Source organism: Glandiceps talaboti, chromosome 20, assembly GCF_964340395.1.
Source record: "Glandiceps talaboti chromosome 20, keGlaTala1.1, whole genome shotgun sequence".
Lineage (NCBI taxonomy): Eukaryota > Metazoa > Hemichordata > Enteropneusta > Spengelidae > Glandiceps > Glandiceps talaboti.
In genome coordinates, this window is record NC_135568.1 from 18986529 (window position 1) to 19011744 (window position 25216).

The 25216-nt window shown below is 36.3% G+C and overlaps 1 protein-coding gene across 1 annotated transcript in view; it reads left to right on the top strand.

The window, feature by feature from the left end:
• Positions 1-25216, top strand: part of LOC144450641 (uncharacterized) — a 166898-nt gene that overhangs the window by 10568 nt on the left and 131114 nt on the right. Inside the window, exons 3-4 of the mRNA XM_078141285.1 lie at positions 21947-22509; positions 24331-24414. Coding sequence (XP_077997411.1) covers positions 21947-22509; positions 24331-24414 — 647 coding nt within the window. The remainder of the gene's footprint in view (positions 1-21946; positions 22510-24330; positions 24415-25216) is intronic.

Below are 25216 nucleotides of genomic sequence, written 5' to 3' on the forward strand. Positions count from 1 at the left end.
TGATGACAGCAGTAGAACAGTTCATATACAAATTTGCTAAGTTCGAGTCTGACTTTCTGTCAACTGGTGAACTCTACTTGGGAGGGAGTTATTAGGATGACTTCCGTCTGTGTACTAGGGAGGGAGTTATTAGGATGACTTCCATCTGTCTATTAGGGAGGGGGTTATTAGGATGACTTCCGTCTGTGTACGAGGGAGGGGGTTATTAGGATGACTTCAATCTGTCTATTAGGGAGGGGGTTATTAGGATGACTTCAATCTGTCTATTAGGGAGGGGGTTATTAGGATGACTTCCATCTGTCTATTAGGGAGGGGGTTATTAGGATGACTTATCTATAGCTCACTATGTGAAGGCACTGTGACTTATCTATAACTCACTATGTGAAGGCACTGTGACTTAGCTATAGCTCACTATGTGAAGGCACTATGACTTAGCTGTAGCTCACTATGTGAAGGCACTGTGACTTAGCTATAGCTCACTATGTGAAGGCACTGTGACTTATCTATACATGTAGCTCACTATGTGAAGGCACTGTGACTTATCTATACATGTAGCTCACTATGTGAAGGCACTGTGACTTTGCTATAGTCACTATGTGAAGGCACTGTGACTTTGCTATAGTCACTATGTGAAGGCACTGTGACTTTGCTATAGCTCACTATGTGAAGGCACTGTGACTTATCTATAGCTCACTATGTGAAGGCACTGTGACTTAGCTATAGCTCACTATGTGAAGGCACTGTGACTTATCTATAACTCACTATGTGAAGGCACTGTGACTTTGCTATAGTCACTATGTGAAGGCACTGTGACTTAGCTATAGCTCACTATGTGAAGGCACTGTGACTTTGCTATGGTTCACTACATGTGTGTGGAGAGGTCCTGTGACTTTTCTATTGCTCACTATGTGCACTATGACTTTACTACGGTTTGCTAAGTGAATTGTGGCTTTGCTCTGACTCTCTGTGTGGTCAAATCTAATGATGCATTTCAACTCTATCTTAAACTTCCAATGATAATGTTGAAATGGAGAGTTGACAGTGCAGTCTCTATTTCCTGTCTAGCTTTCCATTTTACATTATCATATTTTGTCTAACTTTCCAATCCTTGTTTTGTGTCAGCAGACTGCAGTGTTAAAGTTATCAGTATCAATTTGTAAGTTCACATTAGTACAATGTACACTAAAGTTGTGAAATCTTCAAGATATGTACTTTTCATAATGTGTCTACATTCCAGTCTGAATACTGCATTTGAATTGTAAGTGTAAGTATGTGTTAAAAGAATACATAAATGTTGTACTTGTAATAAGGTTTATGGCTGTGCCCTTGGTCTTGGTATTCACCTTGAACCTATTTTATGCCCTATGTATACAGCTTTTCAAGGAAATTACCTGATATCCTTCCACACTCTCTGTTCATTGAGAGTATTTGAAAAATACCCATAATTGTTCTGGTGAAGAGTTAAACAGGTGTGGAAGTAGAATTACGTAGAGTCAAACTTTTGAATTCTATTGGCAGATATGTAAGATAGATTGTACTACACAATGGGGTCACAGTATTAGCAATAATTCCACAAATTCTTAGTGAAGTTCAAACTAGTGGTAATATGAATTCCTCTACAGATTTGTGTCTGCTTTCAACAGAGCTGTTAAAATGAGTGAAACCAACTGAAACCATCTGTTAAGCAATGGCAGACAACAGTTGTACTTTTGTATGTTTGATAGTAATCAGACAGTGAGAACACTCTACAGGCTTTGATTTCATACAGTAAATGGGTTAGCATCATTGCTAGCATGCCTGCATGACTTTAAGGAGGTTCTCACTTCCATACAGAATGAGGGGGAACCTGATATGGTACTACTGTTGACCTCTGACCCCAGCCAATGGTTGGATTTGACCCAGTGCAGTGTGTCTGTGAAGTGAAAACCTTCACTGACTGGAATAAGACAGTACATGATACATCATGTTGTCATAAATAATGTCAATGTTATCCTATCTAAGCATTTACCGTTTGAGTTTTGAAGAGGCCATAAATGTGTTTAAGGGGATCGGCCACTTCTATAAGAAATGTGTGACTATGTCTGTTTGCTTTGAATCTGATGAAATGAAGTCTTCAGTCACAGTTGAAATCTAAGCTCCAGCCAGGCTATGCAACCTACACTATGGAAGTATAGGTTTAGCCAGGTTATGCAACCCACACTATGGAAGTATTGGTTTAACCAGGTTATGCAACCCACACTATGGAAGTATAGGTTTAACCAGGCTATGCAACCCACACTATGGAAGTATAGGTTTAACCAGGCTATGCAACCCACACTATGGAAGTATAGGTTTACATGTAACCAGGCTATGCAACCCACACCCATACATTTGTTTATCTGGGAGGAGCATTTGGTAAATCCAACCCAGGTAGTTTATCAATGTATAAGCAGTTGGTCACACCTATGGTTACATGTTGGAAAGAGTAGCTTGTGGTCTCTTTTTAGTCTTCGTCCGGCGGGGACTTATGGATTGGGTTCCGTCTGTCCGTGCGTCCGTCCGCAGCCATTTCTTGGAGATGCCTGGACCGATTTTTTTCAAACTTGGTACAGGGACAACATACAATGGTATACATATGCACGTCACTTTGTTTCATGATACGATCCAATATGGCTGCCGAGCAGCCATTTTGTTTGCAAATTTTCCCTGTCTAAAGCCATAACTCAGACATGCTTGAACAGATCTCATTCAAAGTTGGTATTAGGACAGTGTTCTATGACATACATGTGCATATTCATTGTTGTCATGATACGATCCAATATGGCCGCCTAGCAGCCATTTTGTTTGTGAATTTTCCATGTCGAAAGCCATAACTCAGACATGCTTGAACAGATCTCATTCAAAGTTGGTATTAGGACAGTGTTCTATGACATACATGTGTATATCCATTTTCATTGTGATACGATCCAATATGGCTGCCTGGCTAATTTGCATAATTAATGAATGTTTCTAACTCAGGTTATGCATCCAGAATGGCTTTATCAAATTTGATGAAACTTGCTACAGATATTGATCATATAGAGATATGATAGTTATTACAGAAATTAAGTGCTGTCAATCAATTACTCGTTTGCATAATTAATGAACTTTGGCAATTAGGGCCTATACCAAGAAAGACTGCACCAAATTTGATGAAACTTGCTAAAGATATTGACCAAGCAAATGTATGATGGTATCGATTCAATTGCTAATTTGCATATTTGATGAACTTTTGTAATAAGAGATATATACATGTAGCCAGGACTGTTCTGAATTCAAGTGAATTTGCTACAGATACTGATTAATTGGCATTCCTACATGGCAGTGCTCTTTACCCAAACCTTGATGACATAGTATTAGTAGGTAATTGTCACATTTGAAAACTAAAGCCTTTTACTTCCAAAAGGTCTGTTAAATTGTGTATACGGCCTTTGGGAATGCTTCCAAAGATTTCAGACAGTCTGCAGTCTTAGACTGTAAAATATTATTGTTGAGACTTGCCATGTACTGTCAAAACATAGTAAACTTTAAACTGATGTCCATTTAGGCAGGAATGTATGGTAGCCTGCAGGCTTTATTGTAAGGTAAGGTCTAACTGAGTACATGTACAGCCTGTGACAGATATATTGAGCAAGTTGAATAGCCTAGATTCCAGGCAATAGATAAGTGCAAACTACATCCACCACTCCAGCAGATTCAATGTACATGTAGATTATTTAATGGTAACTGTGATTTGGAAGTGCAACTCACACAAAGAAAAAGTGGTTTCTGTAACTGGTTGATTGTAGTACCTCTCTGCGACCAATGGTACTTCCTAACTGCGACCGAAAAGACATAAGAAAATAATTATTCCAACATTAAATTCAGATAAAGCTGATCATTGTTAAGGGTGTATAAATGGGAAAGACTGAATTTGAGAAATGTCTACAAGTACATGTACAATTGTGTAAGACGTCCAGTGGTCATGTGCTACTCAGTAACTTTGTATGTACCGATATATGTACTCATGAATAATCTTTATGGCCCAGATTTGGGTTTTGCGGATTGAGGTTGTGCAGCGGAAGGGCCTGACTTTAGGAGGACCCGTAAGCCACACTAGTGAGGTCCACAAAACCCAGATCAGGGCTGTAAAGGTTTTTAGTCCCCGCGGACGAAGTCCGGAACGGGGACTTATGGATTGGGTTCCGTCTGTCCGTCCGTGCGTCCGTCCGTCCGCAGCCGTTTCTTGGAGATGCCTGTACCGATTTTTTTCAAACTTGGTACAGGGGCAACATGCTATGGCATACATATGCACGTCAATTTGTTTTATGATACGATCCAATATGGCCGCCTAGCAGCCATTTTGTTTGCGAATTTTCCCTGTCTAAAGCCATAACTCAGACATGCTCACACAGATCTCATTCAGAGTTGGTATTAGGACAGTGTTCTATGGCATATATGTGCATATTCATTGTTGTCATGATACGATCCAATATGGCCGCCTGGCAGCCATTTTGTTTGTGAATTTTCATGTCCAAAGCCATAACTTAGACATGCTTGAACAGATCTCATTCAAAGTTGGTATTAGGACAGTGTTCTATGACATACATGTGCATATCCATTTTCATTGTGATACGATCCAATATGGCTGCCTGGCAGCCATTTTGTTTGCAAATTTTCCATGTCCAAAGCCATAACTCAGACATGCTTGAACAGATCTCATTCAAAGTTGGTATTAGGACAGTGTTCTATGACATACATGTGCATATCCATTTTCATTGTGATACGATCCAATATGGCTGCCTGGCAGCCATTTTGTTTGCAAATTTTCCATGTCCAAAGCCATAACTCAGATATGCTTGAACAGATCTCATTCAAAGTTGGTATTAGGACAGTGTTCTATGACATACATGTGCATATCCATTTTCATTGTGATACGATCCAATATGGCTGCCTGGCAGCCAATTTGTTTGTGAATTTTCCATGTCCAAAGCCATAACTCAGACATGCTTGAACAGATCTCATTCAAAGTTGGTATTAGGACAGTGTTCTATGACATACATTTGCATATCCATTTTCATATTGATATGATCCCCCATACCCGACCAATCCTTTATTGTTGTAGGCATGTTCCATGTCCGACAAGCAGACACAACATATCTAAGTCTGTTTGATTTAGGTTCACAAGTGTTGTTGCGTGATCAGAGTAGTGCTAATTCCTTAAAACCCAATCATAGCGGGGACTATGTCATTCTCAATGGCTTGTATCATATACCTCTTGAAGCACTGAAATACATTTGCAATCAATAATGTGGACATTTTTAGAGACAGTAAAGGACATTATACTGAAAATAAATCGCTGTTTGTTGTTAATCTCAACGCATGTCGAGGCCTCATCACATGTATTGCCTGGTGGATTGCTTTCAGTATGTTCCATATCTTGATCTCAATGCATATACATCATTCAAGTGGCAGGAAACACACAAACACAGCTGCCAACGCACAAAATAAACGGAAGACATGCAACACAAAATTACATTGTCGCAAACCATGGCCTGTTTTATGGCAACGTTCTTAATGAGCCTCCCACTGGCTGTAGATGCATTCATATACTATATCGGTATTTATGGCATAGCTAATTTATTCGTTTTGTACGTAAACACTACAACCAATCAGATTGCCCCTTGCATACCACGTGATATACAATGCCTTGGCAAGATACTAGTACGTACACTGAAAACTGACTTGGCCAAGTTGGGTTCTTGTTGCTGAAATTTTATTTTTGCCATCCTACAAACAAGATTGGATTGATACATGTATGAACAGGGGTTTGCAGGGTTTGTGAGAGCATGGATTTGTTGTACCGTCAGACCGAGCGTCCGATACAATCATGAGTTTGTAGCAAGTACTGAAGGAGGTTACAACAATATTAGAGCCATGGTTACAACAAGCCAATAATGGCTGATTCAAGCGAGATCACTCGAGATAAACTTGTATTCCATTCACAACCTGTAGTTATTGAAGTGTTGTTTACCATACTCTTGATTTTTCAAGGAACTGAACCTGGGCTGAACACTAATTAAGTATGACCTTTTAGCACAGTGTCTGGGCGCACGAGTTTAAAGAACGCCGAGATGACTGCATTCATCATGTGTACTCTGTACAGTACCCGTTTATCAGCCCTTAATGTAAAAACTTTCCCTGTTCTTACTTTATATTCTTTAACCCTGTCAAATAGTGGTTATCCTAGTAGATTTAAATTATGTCATTGCTTATGAATATGTATTATGTATATGTGATGTACGGCTTTGACAGCCGTAAGATGCCATAGTATTTATTTCGAAATGTAGTGGTAGAAATAATAACTCTGGTTTGCAAGAATGTAAATTACTGTTAATTAACATTTAGGTTTGGCATTTGATAAAATTCATGATTTAACAGATGTTTTGAAAAATGACTGTAGCTTTCAGGTGTTCATAATTGTATGGTGTGGATGCAAACGTCGTCTATCATCAGCTACACTATTTGTACATCTATGATCTTTGATGAATCCAAAGTTCCTTTAATACAAATATTTGATGTAATTTCACCACAATTGCCAAAGAGAAAAGTGTTTAAGAATTTAGGAGGAATTCCTTGAATATCATTGGCTTCCACCACGATAGCGTACACATACATGTACCCAGGATGCCACAAGTTTTGCAACATGCATAGCAACAGGAAAGAAAGTAGTCCAAAATTCCTGCAACTGACCTTATTTGGGCAAAGTGTGTCGGTTTGTGATACGGAAAATCACTGTATGGGTAGAGCTCATGATTTTTGCATAGCAATACATAGGGACATGAATATATATGTAGGTATATGATAATGCTCTATACATTTTTCTGATCGTACTTCAGGGTTCAATCTTGATGTAAGGTACTACATGACAGTGACACATTACTACAAAACTGATCTTAACTATGAAGATACTACGTGACTGACACAACTACAAAACTGATTTGATTGAGCCATGAAGGGCTTCCATTTACGTTGTTGACCCATAGATATATATCATAGCACACCAGATGAAACTATTACCAACTCTATTTTAGTGAGAATAGTCGACAGGTATAGGAACTTTCTGAGCACAAGGTACATCAGGTCATCAAAGAAACAACTAATTTGACAGAAAACACTTCAATTTTGACTTTTTGCCATGACCTTCATTTTCAAGGTCAACTTAAATTTGTAGAATAACTTTGCCATACAACAAACCAGTGGGGGGTTGGGTTGAGGGGTTATGTTTTCAATGGAGACTTGTTCCATAAAGTCACAGTACACCAACACTTTGTCAAGCGATGAAACAATGTTTTAAGGCAAATGTAACAATAAAGAATGTCATTGATGCCTTAAACTCTTTCTCGGGCTTTGAAACTAATTTGTGACAAAATTTTGTACAAATGAAAATGCTAAATTATTTACCTGATGTTGCGTAAGGGATCGAAAGCATGTTTTGGGCAATGCAGTGTCCTGTAATACATACTGAAAGGATTGTCACAAAAGCCACGACATCATTGAATGAGTGATTACAGATGGGAAATATGACCAATCTCAGATACAAATATAAAGATACATGTATCTGGTTGTGCTACTGATCACAGAAACTATTTTTGGCTCTGTTCTAAGTCACAGATAGTGTTTTGAAACGCCATTAAATAACTCGGTAGATAAAGTATTCCAGGCAATACATAATGAGACCGACTGGCTTGAATTCCTAGCAAATCTTTCATGTACACACGGCATATTTTGATATGAAACAGACTTGACTACATTAAGATGACATGATATATTCAAAGACAGCCTATATATCCACCGCTTATGAGTACATGGTGATCTAAATGTATGTGTTACTAAATCCACGCAGGACTGTAGGATTCCCTCATCTACATGTACATGTATGTGTTACTAAGTCTACATTTACTGGTATGTACCATTTCATACAATGTACATTTACTGGTATGTACCATTACATACAGTGTACATTTACTGGTATGTACCATTACATAAAGTGTACATTTACTGGTATGTACCATTTCATACAGTGTACATTTACTGGTATGTACCATTACATAAAGTGTACATTTACTGGTATGTACCATTACATACAGTGTACATTTACTGGTATGTACCATTACATACAGTGTACATTTACTGGTATGTACCATTTCATACAATGTACATTTACTGGTATGTACCATTGCATACAGTCTACATTTACTGGTATGTACCATTGCATAAAGTGTACATTTACTGGTATGTACCATTGCATACAGTCTACATTTACTGGTATTTACCATTTCATACAATGTACATTTACTGGTATGTACCATTGCATAAAGTGTACATTTACTGGTATGTGCCATTGCATAAAGTGTACATTTACTGGTATGTGCCATTGCATACAGTGTACATTTACTGGTATGTACCATTGCATACAGTGAGTGTACATTTACTGGTATGTACCATTGCATACAGTGTACATTTACTGGTATGTACCATTGCATACAGTGTACATTTACTGGTATGTACCATTGCATACAGTGTACATTTACTGGTATGTACCATTGCATACAGTGTACATTTACTGGTATGTACCATTTCATACAGTCTACATTTACTGGTATGTACCATTGCATACAGTGTACATTTACTGGTATGTACCATTGCATAAAGTGTACATTTACTGGTATGTACCATTTCATAAAGTGTACATTTACTGATATGTACCATTGCATACAGTCTACATTTACTGGTATGTACCATTGCATACAGTGTACATTTACTGGTATGTACCATTGCATACAGTGTACATTTACTGGTATGTACCATTGCATAAAGTGTACATTTACTGGTATGTACCATTGCATACAGTGTACATTTACTGTATGTACCATTGCAAACAGTGTACATTTACTGGTATGTACCATTGCATAAAGTGTACATTTACTGGTATGTACCATTGCATAAAGTGTACATTTACCGGTATGTACCATTGCATACAGTGTACATTTACCGGTATATACCATTTCATAAAGTGTACATTTACTGGTATGTACCATTGCATACAGTGTACATTTACTGGTATGTACCATTGCATACAGTGTACATTTACTGATATGTACCATTGCGAACAGTGTACATTTACTGGTATGTACCATTACATACAGTGTACATTTACTGGTATGTACCATTGCATACAGTGTACATTTACTGTATGTACCATTGCATAAAGTGTACATTTACTGGTATGTACCATTGCATACAGTGTACATTTACTGATATGTACCATTGCATAAAGTGTACATTTACTGGTATGTACCATTGCATAAAGTGTACATTTACTGGTATGTACAATTGCGTGCAGTGTACATTTACTGGTATGTACCATTGCATACAGTGTACATTTACTGGTATGTACCATTGCATAAAGTGTACATTTACTGGTATGTACCATTGCATACAGTGTACATTTACTGGTATGTACCATTGCATACAGTGTACATTTACTGGTATGTACAATTGCGTGCAGTGTACATTTACTGGTATGTACCATTGCATAAAGTGTACATTTACTGGTATGTACAATTGCGTGCAGTGTACATTTACTGGTATGTACCATTGCATAAAGTGTACATTTACTGGTATGTACCATTGCATACAGTGTACATTTACTGGTATGTACCATTGCATAAAGTGTACATCTGTTTTCAATGTGTATGATAAATGTATGGCTGTGTATGGCACTAATCAATCTGCTTTCAATGTGTATGATAAATGTATGGCTGTGTATGGCACTAATCAATCTGTTTTCAGTGTGTATGATAAATGTATGGCTGTGTATGGCACTAATCAATCTGTTTTCAATGTGTATGATAAATGTATGGCTGTGTATGGCACTAATCAATCTGTTTTCAATGTGTATGATAAATGTATGGCTGTGTATGGCACTAATCAATCTGCTTTCAATGTGTATGATAAATGTATGGCTGTGTATGGCACTAATCAATCTGCTTTCAATGTGTATGATAAATGTATGGCTGTGTATAGCACTAATCAATCTGTTTTCAGTGTGTATGATAAATGTATGGCTGTGTATGGCACTAATCAATCTGCTTTCAATGTGTATGATATGCTATTATGCTATACTTTGGACACTGTGCATCAAACTGGCAAGCCAGATCGAAGTATTATTCCAAAGTATTGAAATGACCAAAATTTTTCTTTCTATGTTAACTCAAGAAGTTGAAAAACAAAGACTACATTTAAATGTCTATATACCCAAAGTCAGCTTTCTTTTTAGACCTTGACCTTTGATCTCCAAATTCAAGGTCAAATTATGAAGTTGTGCTACTATGTCGTTGGCACTTTTATTTGGATGGTAAAATTGGACACACCATTCTAAAGTCAATGAGGAACTGTTAGGAAAGCCTGTTGTAAATTGGACACACCATTCTAAAGTCAATGAGGAACTGTTAGGAAAGCCTGTTGTAAAGTGAAAAGTAACAAGTCTCTAGATGTTGTACCACAGGAAGTAAGAAACATGAGAGATTTGCCTTTCACCTCAGCATAATGCTTTGAAATGTGATCGTATGACATTTGACCCAAAAACAACCATGCAGGCCAAATGAATCTAATAGCAAGGGGAGAATTGTGTAGTGGGAGGTATGAAGTCAGTAGGGTATGTAATGAAACCAGCAGCCACTGTTGGCATGTTGTGACCCATACTTACTAATAGGGCTATGGTGACTAGAGGGGAACAGAATAGTAATTATACTGGCTATCAATGATATGGCCATGGTGGCTAGTAGGGAACAGAAACCTAATTATCCTGGTTAGCAACATGACACTTTGCTACTTGAAGACATCAGTACAGGTTCACCTAGTGACAATAATGTGTCATGCACAATATGTGTACAATGTCCACTAAAATATCCATTGATAGTACATTTGGAGACAGAGTGTGAAATATCCATTGATAGTACATTCTTAGCTGGCCAGGGTACTTTGAAGACAGAAAGTGGTGTGTTGTTTTTCAACAACAGGCTTGTACAACCATGTATTATAGCATAGTATTATCTACATTTACATAGTCTGGCAATAGCCTCCCTTGTCTCTCTAAACCAAGCTTCTTGATATAGTAACACAAGACTATAGTCCCCAGGCTAGCATTTACACAACTATGTGTCCTAGTTAATGTGCTGTACCATGTCATGTTTACTTTCAGTACTGCACATAAATACACATGTGTATCTATGATAGAGTCATGTCTATTTATATACACTCTATAAACAATGTGTACATTGCAGTACTGTACATACATTATATGTATATGTATATATATATATATATTATCTATACATATATGTATAGTGTAGTAGTCTATAAACTAAAGTAGTATAAGTACTGTACATATGCACATGTGTATCTAGATTTTGGTAGAGTATATTACCAGGTCTATACAAAATAATGTACATTTAGTGTACAAACAAATGTATACATTGCATACCAATCTGATTAAAATCCGATGTAGAAGTTGGCTAATCGTTCATTGCTATTTTACCTTCGTTATTTTGCCTGAATTGACCTTCGTAGTACATGTTTATGCTTTTAGCCTGATCGCCTCCTCTACATCTGCAGTGGTGCCCATACAAATGAATTTCTGCTCAGTGAGCCACACAGCCAATCAGGTTGCATCTTACTTGTCATGGGCATACATGTACGCATTGAATATCAACAAACAACATGGCGTTCCTTGTGCACACACGCTATACAGTGTAGTACGGTACATACATACAGTACTTATACCGTCTATACAGTGTAGTACGGTACATACATACAGTACTTATACCGTCTATACAGTGTAGTACAGTACATACATACAGTACTTATACCGTCTATACAGTGTAGTACAGTACATACATACAGTACTTATACCGTCTATACAGTGTAGTACAGTACATACATACAGTACTTATACCGTCTATACAGTGTAGTACAGTACATACATATAGTACTTATACCACCTATACAGTGTAGTACGGTACATACATACAGTTCTTATACCGTCTATACAGAGTAGTACAGTACATACATACAGTACTTATACCGTCTATACAGTGTAGTACGGTACATACATACAGTACTTATACCGTCTATACAGTGTAGTACAGTACATACATACATACATACAGTACTTACACCGCCTATACAGTGTAGTACAGTACATACATACAGTACTTATACCGTCTATACAGTGTAGTACAGTACATACATACATACAGTACTTATACCGCCTATACAATGTAGTACAGTACATACATACATACATACAGTACTTACACCGCCTATACAGTGTAGTACAGTACATACATACAGTACTTATACCACCTATACAGTGTAGTACAGTACATACATACATACATACAGTACTTACACCGCCTATACAGTGTAGTACAGTACATACATACAGTACTTATACCACCTATACAGTGTAGTACAGTACATACATACAGTACTTATACCGTCTATACAGTGTAGTACGGTACATACATACAGTACTTATACCGTCTATACAGTGTAGTACAGTACATACATATAGTACTTATACCACCTATAGAGTGTAGTACAGTACATACATATAGTACTTATACCGTCTATACAGTGTAGTACAGTACATACATACAGTACTTATACCACCTATAGAGTGTAGTACAGTACATACATATAGTACTTATACCATCTATACAGTTTAGTACAGTACATACATACATACAGTACTTATACCGTCTATACAGTGTAGTACGGTACATACATACAGTACTTATACCACCTATACAGTGTAGTACAGTACATACATACAGTACTTATACCGTCTATACAGTGTAGTACGGTACATACATACAGTACTTATACCGTCTATACAGTGTAGTACAGTACATACATATAGTACTTATATCGTCTATACAGTGTAGTACAGTACATACATACAGTACTTATACCACCTATAGAGTGTAGTACAGTACATACATATAGTACTTATACCATCTATACAGTTTAGTACAGTACATACATACATACAGTACTTACACCGCCTATACAGTGTAGTACAGTACATACATACAGTACTTATACCGTCTATACAGTGTAGTACAGTACATACATATAGTACTTATACCACCTATACAGTGTAGTACGGTACATACATACAGTACTTATACCGTCTATACAGAGTAGTACAGTACATACATACAGTACTTATACCGTCTATACAGTGTAGTACGGTACATACATACAGTACTTATACCGTCTATACAGTGTAGTACTAGTACATACATACAGTACTTATACCGTCTATACAGAGTAGTACAGTACATACATACAGTACTTATACCGTCTATACAGAGTAGTACAGTACATACATACAGTACTTATACCGTCTATACAGTGTAGTACGGTACATACATACAGTACTTATACCGTCTATACAGTGTAGTACGGTACATACATACAGTACTTATACCGTCTATACAGAGTAGTACAGTACATACATACAGTACTTATACCGTCTATACAGTGTAGTACGGTACATACATACAGTACTTATACCATCTATACAGTGTAGTACAGTACATACATACAAACAGTACTTATACCATCTATACAGTGTAGTACAGTACATACATACAAACAGTACTTACACCGCCTATACAGTGTAGTACAGTACATACATACAATACTTATACCGTCTATACAGTGTAGTATGGTTCATGCATACAATACTTATACCGTCTATACAGAGTAGTACAGTACATACATACAGTACTTATACCGTCTATACAGTGTAGTACAGTACATACATACAGTACTTATACCGTCTATACAGAGTAGTACAGTACATACATACAGTACTTATACCGTCTATACAGAGTAGTACAGTACATACATACAGTACTTATACCGTCTACAGTGTAGTATGGTACATACATACAGTACTTATACCACCTATACAGTGTAGTACAGTACATACATACATACAGTACTTATACCGTCTATACAGTGTAGTATGGTACATACATACAGTACTTATACCACCTATACAGTGTAGTACAGTACATACATACATACAGTACTTATACCGTCTATACAGTGTAGTACAGTACATACATACAATACTTATACCACCTATACAGTGTAGTACGGTACATACATACATACAGTACTTATACCGTCTATACAGTGTAGTACAGTACATACATACAATACTTATACCACCTATACAGTGTAGTACAGTACATACATACAGTACTTATACCACCTATACAGTGTAGTACAGTACATACATACAGTACTTATACCGTCTATACAGTGTAGTATGGTACATGCATACAGTACTTATACCACCTATACAGTGTAGTACAGTACATACATACAGTACTTATACCGTCTATACAGAGTAGTACAGTACATACATACAGTACTTATACCGTCTATACAGTGTAGTACAGTACATACATACAGTACTTATACCGTCTATACAGAGTAGTATGGTACATGCATACAGTACTTATACCACCTATACAGTGTAGTACGGTACATACATACAGTACTTATACCACCTATACAGTGTAGTACGGTACATACATACAGTACTTATACCGTCTATACAGAGTAGTATGGTACATGCATACAGTACTTATACCACCTACATGTATACTGTGTAGTACAGTACATACATACAGTACTTGTACCACCTATACAGTGTAGTACAGTACATACATACAGTACTTATACCGCCTATACAGTGTAGTACAGTACATACATATAGTACTTATACCGTCTATACAGTGTAGTACGGTACATACATACAGTACTTATACCGTCTATACAGAGTAGTATAGTACATACATACAGTACTTATACCGTCTATACAGTGTAGTACGGTACATACATACAGTACTTATACCGTCTATACAGAGTAGTACAGTACATACATACAGTACTTATACCGCCTATACAGTGTAGTACGGTACATACATACAGTACTTATACCGTCTATACAGTGTAGTACAGTACATACATACAGTACTTATACCGTCTATACAGTGTAGTACAGTACATACATGTAGTACTTATACCGTCTATACAGTGTAGTACAGTACATACATACAGTACTTATACCGTCTATACAGTGTAGTACGGTACATACATACAGTACTTATACCGCCTATACAGTGTAGTACTATACATACATATAGTACTTATACCGTCTATACAGTGTAGTACAGTACACACACATATAGTACTTATACCGTCTATACAGTGTAGTACAGTACATACATACAGTACTTATACCGTCTATACAGTGTAGTACAGTACATACATACAGTACTTATACCGTCTATACAGTGTAGTACGGTACATACATACATACAGTACTTATACCGTCTATACAGTGTAGTACAGTACATACATACAGTACTTATACCGTCTATACAGAGTAGTACAGTACATACATACAGTACTTACACCGCCTATACAGTGTAGTACAGTACATACATACAGTACTTATACCGTCTATACAGTGTAGTACAGTACATACATACAGTACTTATACCGTCTATACAGAGTAGTACAGTACATACATACAGTACTTATACCGCCTATACAGTGTAGTACGGTACATACATACAGTACTTATACCACCTATACAGTGTAGTACAGTACATACATACATACATACAGTACTTACACCGCCTATACAGTGTAGTACAGTACATACATACATACAGTACTTATACCGTCTATACAGTGTAGTATGGTACATACATACAGTACTTATACCACCTATAGAGTGTAGTACAGTACATACATATAGTACTTATACCACCTATAGAGTGTAGTACAGTACATACATATAGTACTTATACCACCTATACAGTGTAGTACAGTACATACATACAGTACTTATACCGTCTATACAGTGTAGTACAGTACATACATACAGTACTTATACCACCTATAGAGTGTAGTACAGTACATACATATAGTACTTATACCACCTATAGAGTGTAGTACAGTACATACATATAGTACTTATACCGTCTATACAGTGTAGTACAGTACATACATACATACATACATACAGTACTTATACCGTCTATACAGTTTAGTACGGTACATACATACATACAGTACTTATACTGTCTATACCGAGTAGTACGGTACATACATACAGTACTTATACCGCCTATACAGTGTAGTACAGTACATACATACAGTACTTATACCGTCTATACAGTGTAGTACAGTACATACATACAGTACTTATATCGCCTATACAGTGTAGTACGGTACATACATACAGTACTTATACCGTCTATACAGTGTAGTACGGTACATACATACATACAGTACTTATAGTATACCACCTATAGAGTGTAGTACGGTACATACATACATAAAGTACTTATACCGTCTATACAGTGTAGTATGGTACATACATGTATATACATTTACATATACCATCTGTACATTGTAGTATGGTATATACATACATACAGTATTTATACTATCTATGCATTGTAGTACACTTAATATTGTCTATACAAGACGTGGTATATATAGCTCCTAACATTGTCATATTCACAAGCCAAAGCTGTTATTTCTTCCGCTACACTTTGAAGTAAACCAGTAGGACGGCTTGTTAAGAAAGGTGCCGTAAAACAGGCTGTGGTTTGTGGTGATGAACATTGTACAAGACATGGTACATGTACTATGATGTAGCTCCGAACATTGTCTGTACATGATATGGTACATATAGCCTTTAACATTGTCTGTACATGATATGGTACATATAGCACCTAACATTGTCTGTACATGATATGGTACATATAGCTCCGAACATTGTCTGTACATGATATGGTGCATATAGCTCCTAACATTGTCTGTACATGACATGGTACATATAGCTCCTAACATTGTCTGTACATGATATGGTACATATACACATGTAGCTCCTAACATTGTCTGTACATGATATGGTACATATACACATGTAGCCCTTAACATTGTCTGTACATGATATGGTACACATAGCTCCTAACATTGTCTGTACGTGATATGGTACATATAGCCCTTATCATTGTCTGTACAAGACATGGTACATATAGCTCCTAACTTTGTCTGTATGTGATATGGTACATGTAGCCCTTAACATTGTCTGTACATGACATGGTGCATATAAGCTCCTAACATTGTCTGTACATGACATGGTACATATAGCTCCTAACATTGTCTGTATGTGATATGGTACATGTAGCCCTTAACATTGTCTGTACATGACATGGTACATATAGCTCCTAACATTGTCTGTACATGGTATGGTACATATAGCTCCTAACATTGTCTGTACATGACATGGTACATATAGCTCCTAACATTGTCTGTACATGATATGGTACATATAGCACCTAACATTGTCTGTACATGGTATGGTACATATAGCTCCTAACATTGTCTGTACATGATATGGTACATGTAGCCCTTAACATTGTCTGTACATGATATGGTACATATAGCACCTAACATTGTCTGTACATGATATGGTACATATAGCACCTAACATTGTCTGTACATGATATGGTACATATAGCTCCTAACATTGTCTGTACATGATATGGTACATATAGCTCCTAACATTGTCTGTACATGGTATGGTACATATAGCACCTAACATTGTTTGTACATGATATGGTACATATAGCTCCTAACATTGTCTGTACATGATATGGTACATATAGCACCTAACATTGTCTGTACATGGTATGGTACATATAGCACCTAACATTGTCTGTACATGATATGGTACATATAGCACCTAACATTGTTTGTACATGATATGGTACATATAGCTCCTAACAACATTATCTGTACATGACATGGTACATATAGCTCCTAACAACATTATCTGTACAAGGTATGGTACATATAGCCCTTAACATTGTCTTTATAATGTTTTTCTTTATTAGAATAGACAGTACGTATTACATTGTCGACAGTCGTTCGTGCCTATTTTGCTACATTTCATCTAAAACAAAGTCGTCTCCTCACTCCGTAGCACTGAATACTAACACGTACTGATAGCAAACTGTGAGTGCTGCAGCTTGTGCCTCCGGCATAGTATTGCTCCAGATCGGAACAAGGTGACGACTTTAGTTTTAGATAAAACATAGCAAAAAAGGCACGAACGACTGTCAACAGTCAAAGTACGTATCAGTATACAAACTAAACTCTCAAACTTTAATTCTATCAAAAATAAACCAATAAATAAACATCTACCAACAAATGAAGCAAACTCTCTAGTTGTGAACAAAAAAAATGAGATTATTTTTAAGTTCACTTGTTATTGTTTATAGGTCAGTCTGTTAGTCGTTTAGTATGCATGTACAATACATGTCATTCTTTCTGCATTTCAGTGCTACAATGCTAAAGAAACAATTAAATCTTGGTCTTGACAAAAAAAACCATGGATACCAGTTTACTTTGTCTTGAGTTGCTATGCCTAGAGCATAATGGCAGCTGGAGTATACACAGAGGACTTCAGGAGCATAAACATAGTACATTTAACTATCAGTGTGTATAGCTATGAATGCTAGTAGGTGTATAGAGAGGACTACAAGCATGATGGGATTACATACCTAACCATGTCTCCATAACTTCCATGCAGCCCTGACATGCTTCACTAGCTTTGCTTTAGTAGTTTATTGACACTATGCACCATTGCAACTAAGATAGGCCTACTAAAGGTCAAGCTAGCACTGCCATGACCTGTACAAATTCCTCTATAATTAGATTTACAGGCATCTTGGTTGTTACCAGTGGTCTCAGTATAGCACATACTACTGTCTACCCACCTAATTAGTTATCTTTTGTTTGGTCTATTCAAACTCTGGTATTCAAGCTCATCACCAACATACCTTTCTTTACCCTTGATGCTGTCATACATGTATATGTACACATGTGTTGATGTCTAATGAGTTGGTCGGCTCTTACAGTGTTTCTATATTGTAAATGTTAATAGTATGTTATGTACATGTATGTTCTATACTTGACATTTGTTATACTTGACTACGATGTATATTCTGAGGACATATACATACATGTACATGTCTATATTAAGAATATTATAAACTTTATGATTATTTTTGTCTAACTAAATAGCCCACCTGCCAGTAAGGTAAACAATGTCCCATCAATCAAACTAAATAACCCACCTGCCAGTAAGGTAAACAATGTCCCACCAGTCAAACTAAATAACCCACCTACTAGAAAGGTAAACAATGTCCCACCAGTCAAACTAAATAACCCACCTGCCAGTAAGGTAAACAATGTCCCACCAGTCAAACTAAATAATCCACCTGCCAGTAAGGTAAACAATGTCCCACCAGTCAAACTAAATAATCCACCTGCCAGTAAGGTAAACAATGTCTCACCAGTCAAACTAAATAACCCACCTGCCAGTAAGGTAAACAATGTCCTACCAGTCAAACTAAATAACCCACCTGCCAGTAAGGTAAACAATGTCTCACCAGTCAAACTAAATAACCCACCTACTAAATTACATGCCCTGAATCCTTGCATAAAGTATACAGTGGTGCTATAATGCCACTTGCAATATTTTCTGAATTGAGCTTACCTTAAAGTTTAATAATGCAATACTGGCAGTATACATTTCCACAGAGCAGATTGTGTGTGTTTTGATTTTGGTGTGATTACAAAGACCAGAACATGTATTAAGGTCAGCCTCAGGTATGACATACCTTATAGTTGTTAGCATTATAGACAGTACAAACCTGTGTTGACAGTCTTGTATTGACAATAATAGGCATAAGTCTGCTTGGTAATCTCAACATGTCTTCATGTCACTTCCCCATTTGTCATTCACATGTTACCCAAACAATTACTTGACCTCCAGAGTCACTAATTTGTACTGTAGGTACCCAGCAGACAGTTAGTTGACTATTCCAGAGTCACTAATTTGTATTGTAGGTACCCAGTAGACAGTTAGTTGACTATTCCAGAGTCACTAATTTGTATTGTAGATACCCAGTAGACAGTTAGTTGACTATTCCAGAGTCACTCCATTACAATTTGTATTGTAGATACCCAGTAGACAGTTAGTTGACCATTCCAGAGTCACTAATTTGTACTGTAGGTACCCAGTAGACAGTTAGTTGACTATTCCAGAGTCACTAATTTGTACTGTAGGTACCCAGCAGACAGTTAGTTGACTATTCCAGAGTCACTCCATTACCAGAGCCATTTCTTGGAGATGCCTGGACCAATTTTTTTCAAACTTGGTACAGGGGTAACATATAATAGCATACATATGCATGTCAATTTGTTTCATGATACGATCCAATATGGACTTATACTCACTGATACTCACTGTAGGGTGGCGTTTTGACATACTCACTGATACTCACTGTAGGGTGGCGTTTTGACATTATACTCACTGATACTCACTGTAGGGTGGCGTTTTGACATACTTACTGATACTCACTGTAGGGTGGCATTTTGACATTATACTCACTGATACTCACTGTAGGGTGGCATTTTGACTTTATACTCACTGTAGAGTGGCATTTTGACATACTCACTGATACTCACTGTAGGGTGGCATTTTGACATACTCACTGATACTCACTGTAGGGTGGCATTTTAACATTATACTCACTGATACTCACTGTAGAGTGGTATTTTGACATTATACTCACAGATACTCACTGTAGGGTGGCGTTTTGACTTTATACTCACTGATACACACTGTAGGGTGGCATTTTAACATTATACTCACTGTAGGGTGGCGTTTTGACATTATACTCACTGTAGGGTGGCATTTTAACATTATACTCACTGTAGGGTGGCATTTTAACATTATACTCACTGTAGGGTGGCGTTTTGACATTATACTCACTGTAGGGTGGCGTTTTGACTTTATACTCACTGATACTCACTGTAGGGTGGCATTTTAACATTATACTCACTATAGGGTGGCGTTTTGACATTATGCTCATAATAATGTGGCTTTTCTGATTTCCATTTAACGTGCTTGTTGGGACTTGCAATGTTTATCTTGATTACAGGGTGGTATCTACACAACAACTGCTATCACCTATTTGTGTCATCAACCAACATTAATTTTAGTTTACATACATGTATGTCTGTCATATAGTAATTAGATGAAAGGTTAATTTTAGTTTACATACATGTATATCTGTCATATAGTAATTAGATGAATGGTTGATTTTAGTTTACATACATGTATGTCTGTCATATAGTAATTAGATGAATGGTTGATTTTAGTTTACATACATGTATGTCTGTCATATAGTAATTAGATGAAAGGTTAATTTTAGTTTACATACATGTATGTCTGTCATATAGTAATTAGATGAAAGGTTGATTTTAGTTTACATACATGTATGTCTGTCATATAGTAATTAGATGAAAGGTTAATTTTAGTTTACATACATGTATGTCTGTCATATAGTAATTAGATGAAAGGTTGATTTTAGTTTACATACATGTATGTCTGTCATATAGTAATTAGATGAAAGATTAATTTTAGTTTACATACATGTATGTCTGTCATATAGTAATTAGATGAAAGGTTAATTTTAGTTTACATACATGTATGTCTGTCATATAGTAATTAGATGAAAGGTTAATTTTAGTTTACAAACATGTATGTCTGTCATATAGTAATTAGATGAAAGGTTAATTTTAGTTTACATACATGTATGTCATATAGTAATTAGATGAAAGGTTAATTTCTACAGAAGTAGTGATGTACTTCATCCAGAGGCAATATACAGTATATTAAAATTGTATTTTATTTTTTTTGTAGATGATGAAGAAATTGACCTGTTACAAACAGCTATAATAGGTTTACCAATACCAGCAGAAATCTCATTCACTCGGGGTCTAGATCACTTTCCAGCTTTCCACTTCAATCAAGATGCAAATATTGGAAGAGTTCTTGCTGGGATATTTCCAGAGATTTTCTACCATAATTTTGCTATTGAAGCCACAGTCAGACCAGGAAGTGAGGAAGGAGGCCCATTGTTTGCAGTCACTGATGAATTTCAGACTGTTGTACAGTTAGGTGTCAATATCTCAGATGCAGGAGAAAGTCAACAAGCTATTACATTACTCTATACGGATATACGAATCCATGATGAAACACAAACAGTTGCAACTTTTATAGTTCCAGAATTTTATAAAACATGGGTACGATTTGCCATTAGTGTAGAAGAAAATGTGATATCGTTGTACATGAATTGTGGTGAAGAACCAGTTGAGTCAGTGAAATTTGAAAGGAAACATCCCAGTTTAGAATTCTCCTTATCAACAGATGCCATACTTGTTGGTAGTTCAGGTTCTGCTGCAGAGTACCCAACTAAATTTGTGGTAAGTAACACTGTTTTTTTATCTCTTGAAACTTCTGAATTGTTTTATACTGAAGAAGACATCACAAACTGGAAGAAAACTGAACTGAAAACTGTCATGAAATTTAAAAAAAAGAAGATTTTTGGAAATGTTTTTTAGCCCTGCTTGGGCATTGTAAAAAGGAGGCTATTTTGATCGATTCTGTCCGTGCATCTATACACATCCATATCTCTGACATGCAATGGCCAAATTGTTAGCACAACTGAACTGATAAGGTTCAGTAGTGCTATAGGCATGGCAAAGTATCTGTCTGTCTGTCTGTCTGTCTGTCTGTGTGGATGTGTGTGTGTGTAAACAATTTAAAGTCAAAATCTGCTGGACTGATTGCTTTGATATTTGGTGGTCATGTTACTTCTGGTTTCTAGTTGGGAAATTGTTCAAAATGAAAATTATTGCATCAGAGATGAGGGTTTTTGGTAAGAAAATGTGATTTTTGGTCAAAAAACTCCAAACGTACTGGGCAGATTGGCATGAAATTTGGTGGGAACATTCTTAGGGGTGAGTAAATTAAGATTTGTTCAATGACATGATGATTCCCAGTAATATGCAAATTAGAGCTAAAATGTGTCTTTTTGGTAAAAAGCCTATAATTCCAAAACTACTCAGCAGATTGGGCTGAAATTTAAGAGGGATGCATCTGTGGATGTATAGATGAAGAACTATTAAGCATATAATGATGTCTTCAGTAATATGCAAATTAGGTGTAAACGTGCATTTTGGTTAAAAATTTATATCTCAAAAATTACTTGGTTAATGAGACTGAAACTTGGTGAGATGTTTCTAGAAGTGTTATTCTGCAGATTTTCTTCAAAATATTTTGACACAATTGGCCTTAGCAACCATGACCACACCCTTAGCAACAACCAAATGGCAGTATAATTTGGTCAAATAACAGCGTCATCTAGTAGGCAAGTGAGTAAACATTTCAAAAAATGTATGCAAAGATTTCTAGCAATCATGACCATGCCCCTAGCAACAGCCAAACAAAGATAACAGGGATTAATAAACAAATGAATAAAAATTCAAAAATGTATGCACATGTGCCTAGCAACACGACCACACCCATCACAACAGCCAAATGATTGCTTATATAGCAAAGATAGCAACATGGTTGGATAGGCAACTGGATTATCATTCAGCAAATGAACACCTATTTTAGTATGGACTACCATATGGATAAACATTTTTTTAAAAACTGTACAGTTGTGCTACAACGTCATTGGTGGTATTTTTTCAAACCTGGCACAAAGATGACATATTACATGAGACATATGCATGTCACTTTGTTTCCAGACATCAGCAAATTTCAGCATTATGTGTAGTTAAAAATCAATATTTACTACAAAAAAACTAAAAACTGCTAATATATAGAGATTCCATCTAAGTGTTATTTCCATATTATCATGTGCAAGCTTTCTTTTAAGACCTTGACCTTTGACTAATCTATTGCGTACATACTGCAGACACTTTATCATATTCAAGTATGGCCAATTTTTTTTTGATTTTGTTAAATTCAAAGTATATACTTTTTACTGAAGTGAAAATACTTACATAAAACCTTGATTAAACTATTTATTAGACTTTTTAATGAAAGAGAGATAGAGTAAGAGTGAGAGCGAGAAAGAGAGCATGACAAAGAAAAGGAGAGCGAGAAAGAGAGATTAATGTAGCGTATAGTCAATTTTTATCATAATTATGTTTGACTATATTCTGTCAGTAGTTGTTATCATTTAGTATTTCCAGATCACCTGTCAGTGTTAACAAAGCATTGATGTTTTACAGGGTGGATTACAGGATCTCAAGATAACCTCTGACCCAGACGATGCTATGGTATATTGTGAAGTGAATACGTTGGCAGATGTTGGGGTTAGTATACAAATGTAATTTCACAACTTAATTGATATTATCATAAAAAAAATGTGTAATTCATAATAATGATGGTAATTAAAGCAATGAATGTAGGTACCATTTTGAGTAAATCTCACACTTTTACAGCACACAGTATAGTGTACTTGTACAAGTAATGGCCTATCTAATAAAGTGAAAGATAAAAGCCTCTCTCTCTCTCTCAGTGCTGAAGGTCAAAGGTCAGCAATCAAGTGATGGGCTTGTCAAGGTATAATGATTGACAAGAAAGTACAACGTACAACAGGGGAAACAGCTCTTTCAGCTGATTAAGTATTAGATATAAATACAAACTAAAACTATTGTTGTGACATGTTGATGCAAGCTGGAATTATTGAATGGACATTAGTTTAATTATGCTCACAGAAGGGTGGCATTTCTGATGAATGGGTAGGCAAGTGAATAACCATTAAAATGTATGCAAATATGCCTATCAACAAGGTCACACCCATAGCAACAGCAAAATGATGTTGCATATTACAAACAACAACAGGGATAGAAATGGTTAGGCAAATGAATAAACATTACAAAAAATTTATGCAGATATGCTTAGCAACAAAACCACACCCTTAGCAACTAAAATAATGCTTAGTATTGCAAAGATGAAAATAGGGATAGTTAGGCATAATCATAAATAATTTTAAAAACATTTGGCTAGCAACAGGGTAACAACTATGCAATTATAAATGATGTACCCCTTAATAGTAAAATTAATTATATAAATCAATATGAAATTTGAAGCTTTCATTGTTAACATATTGCC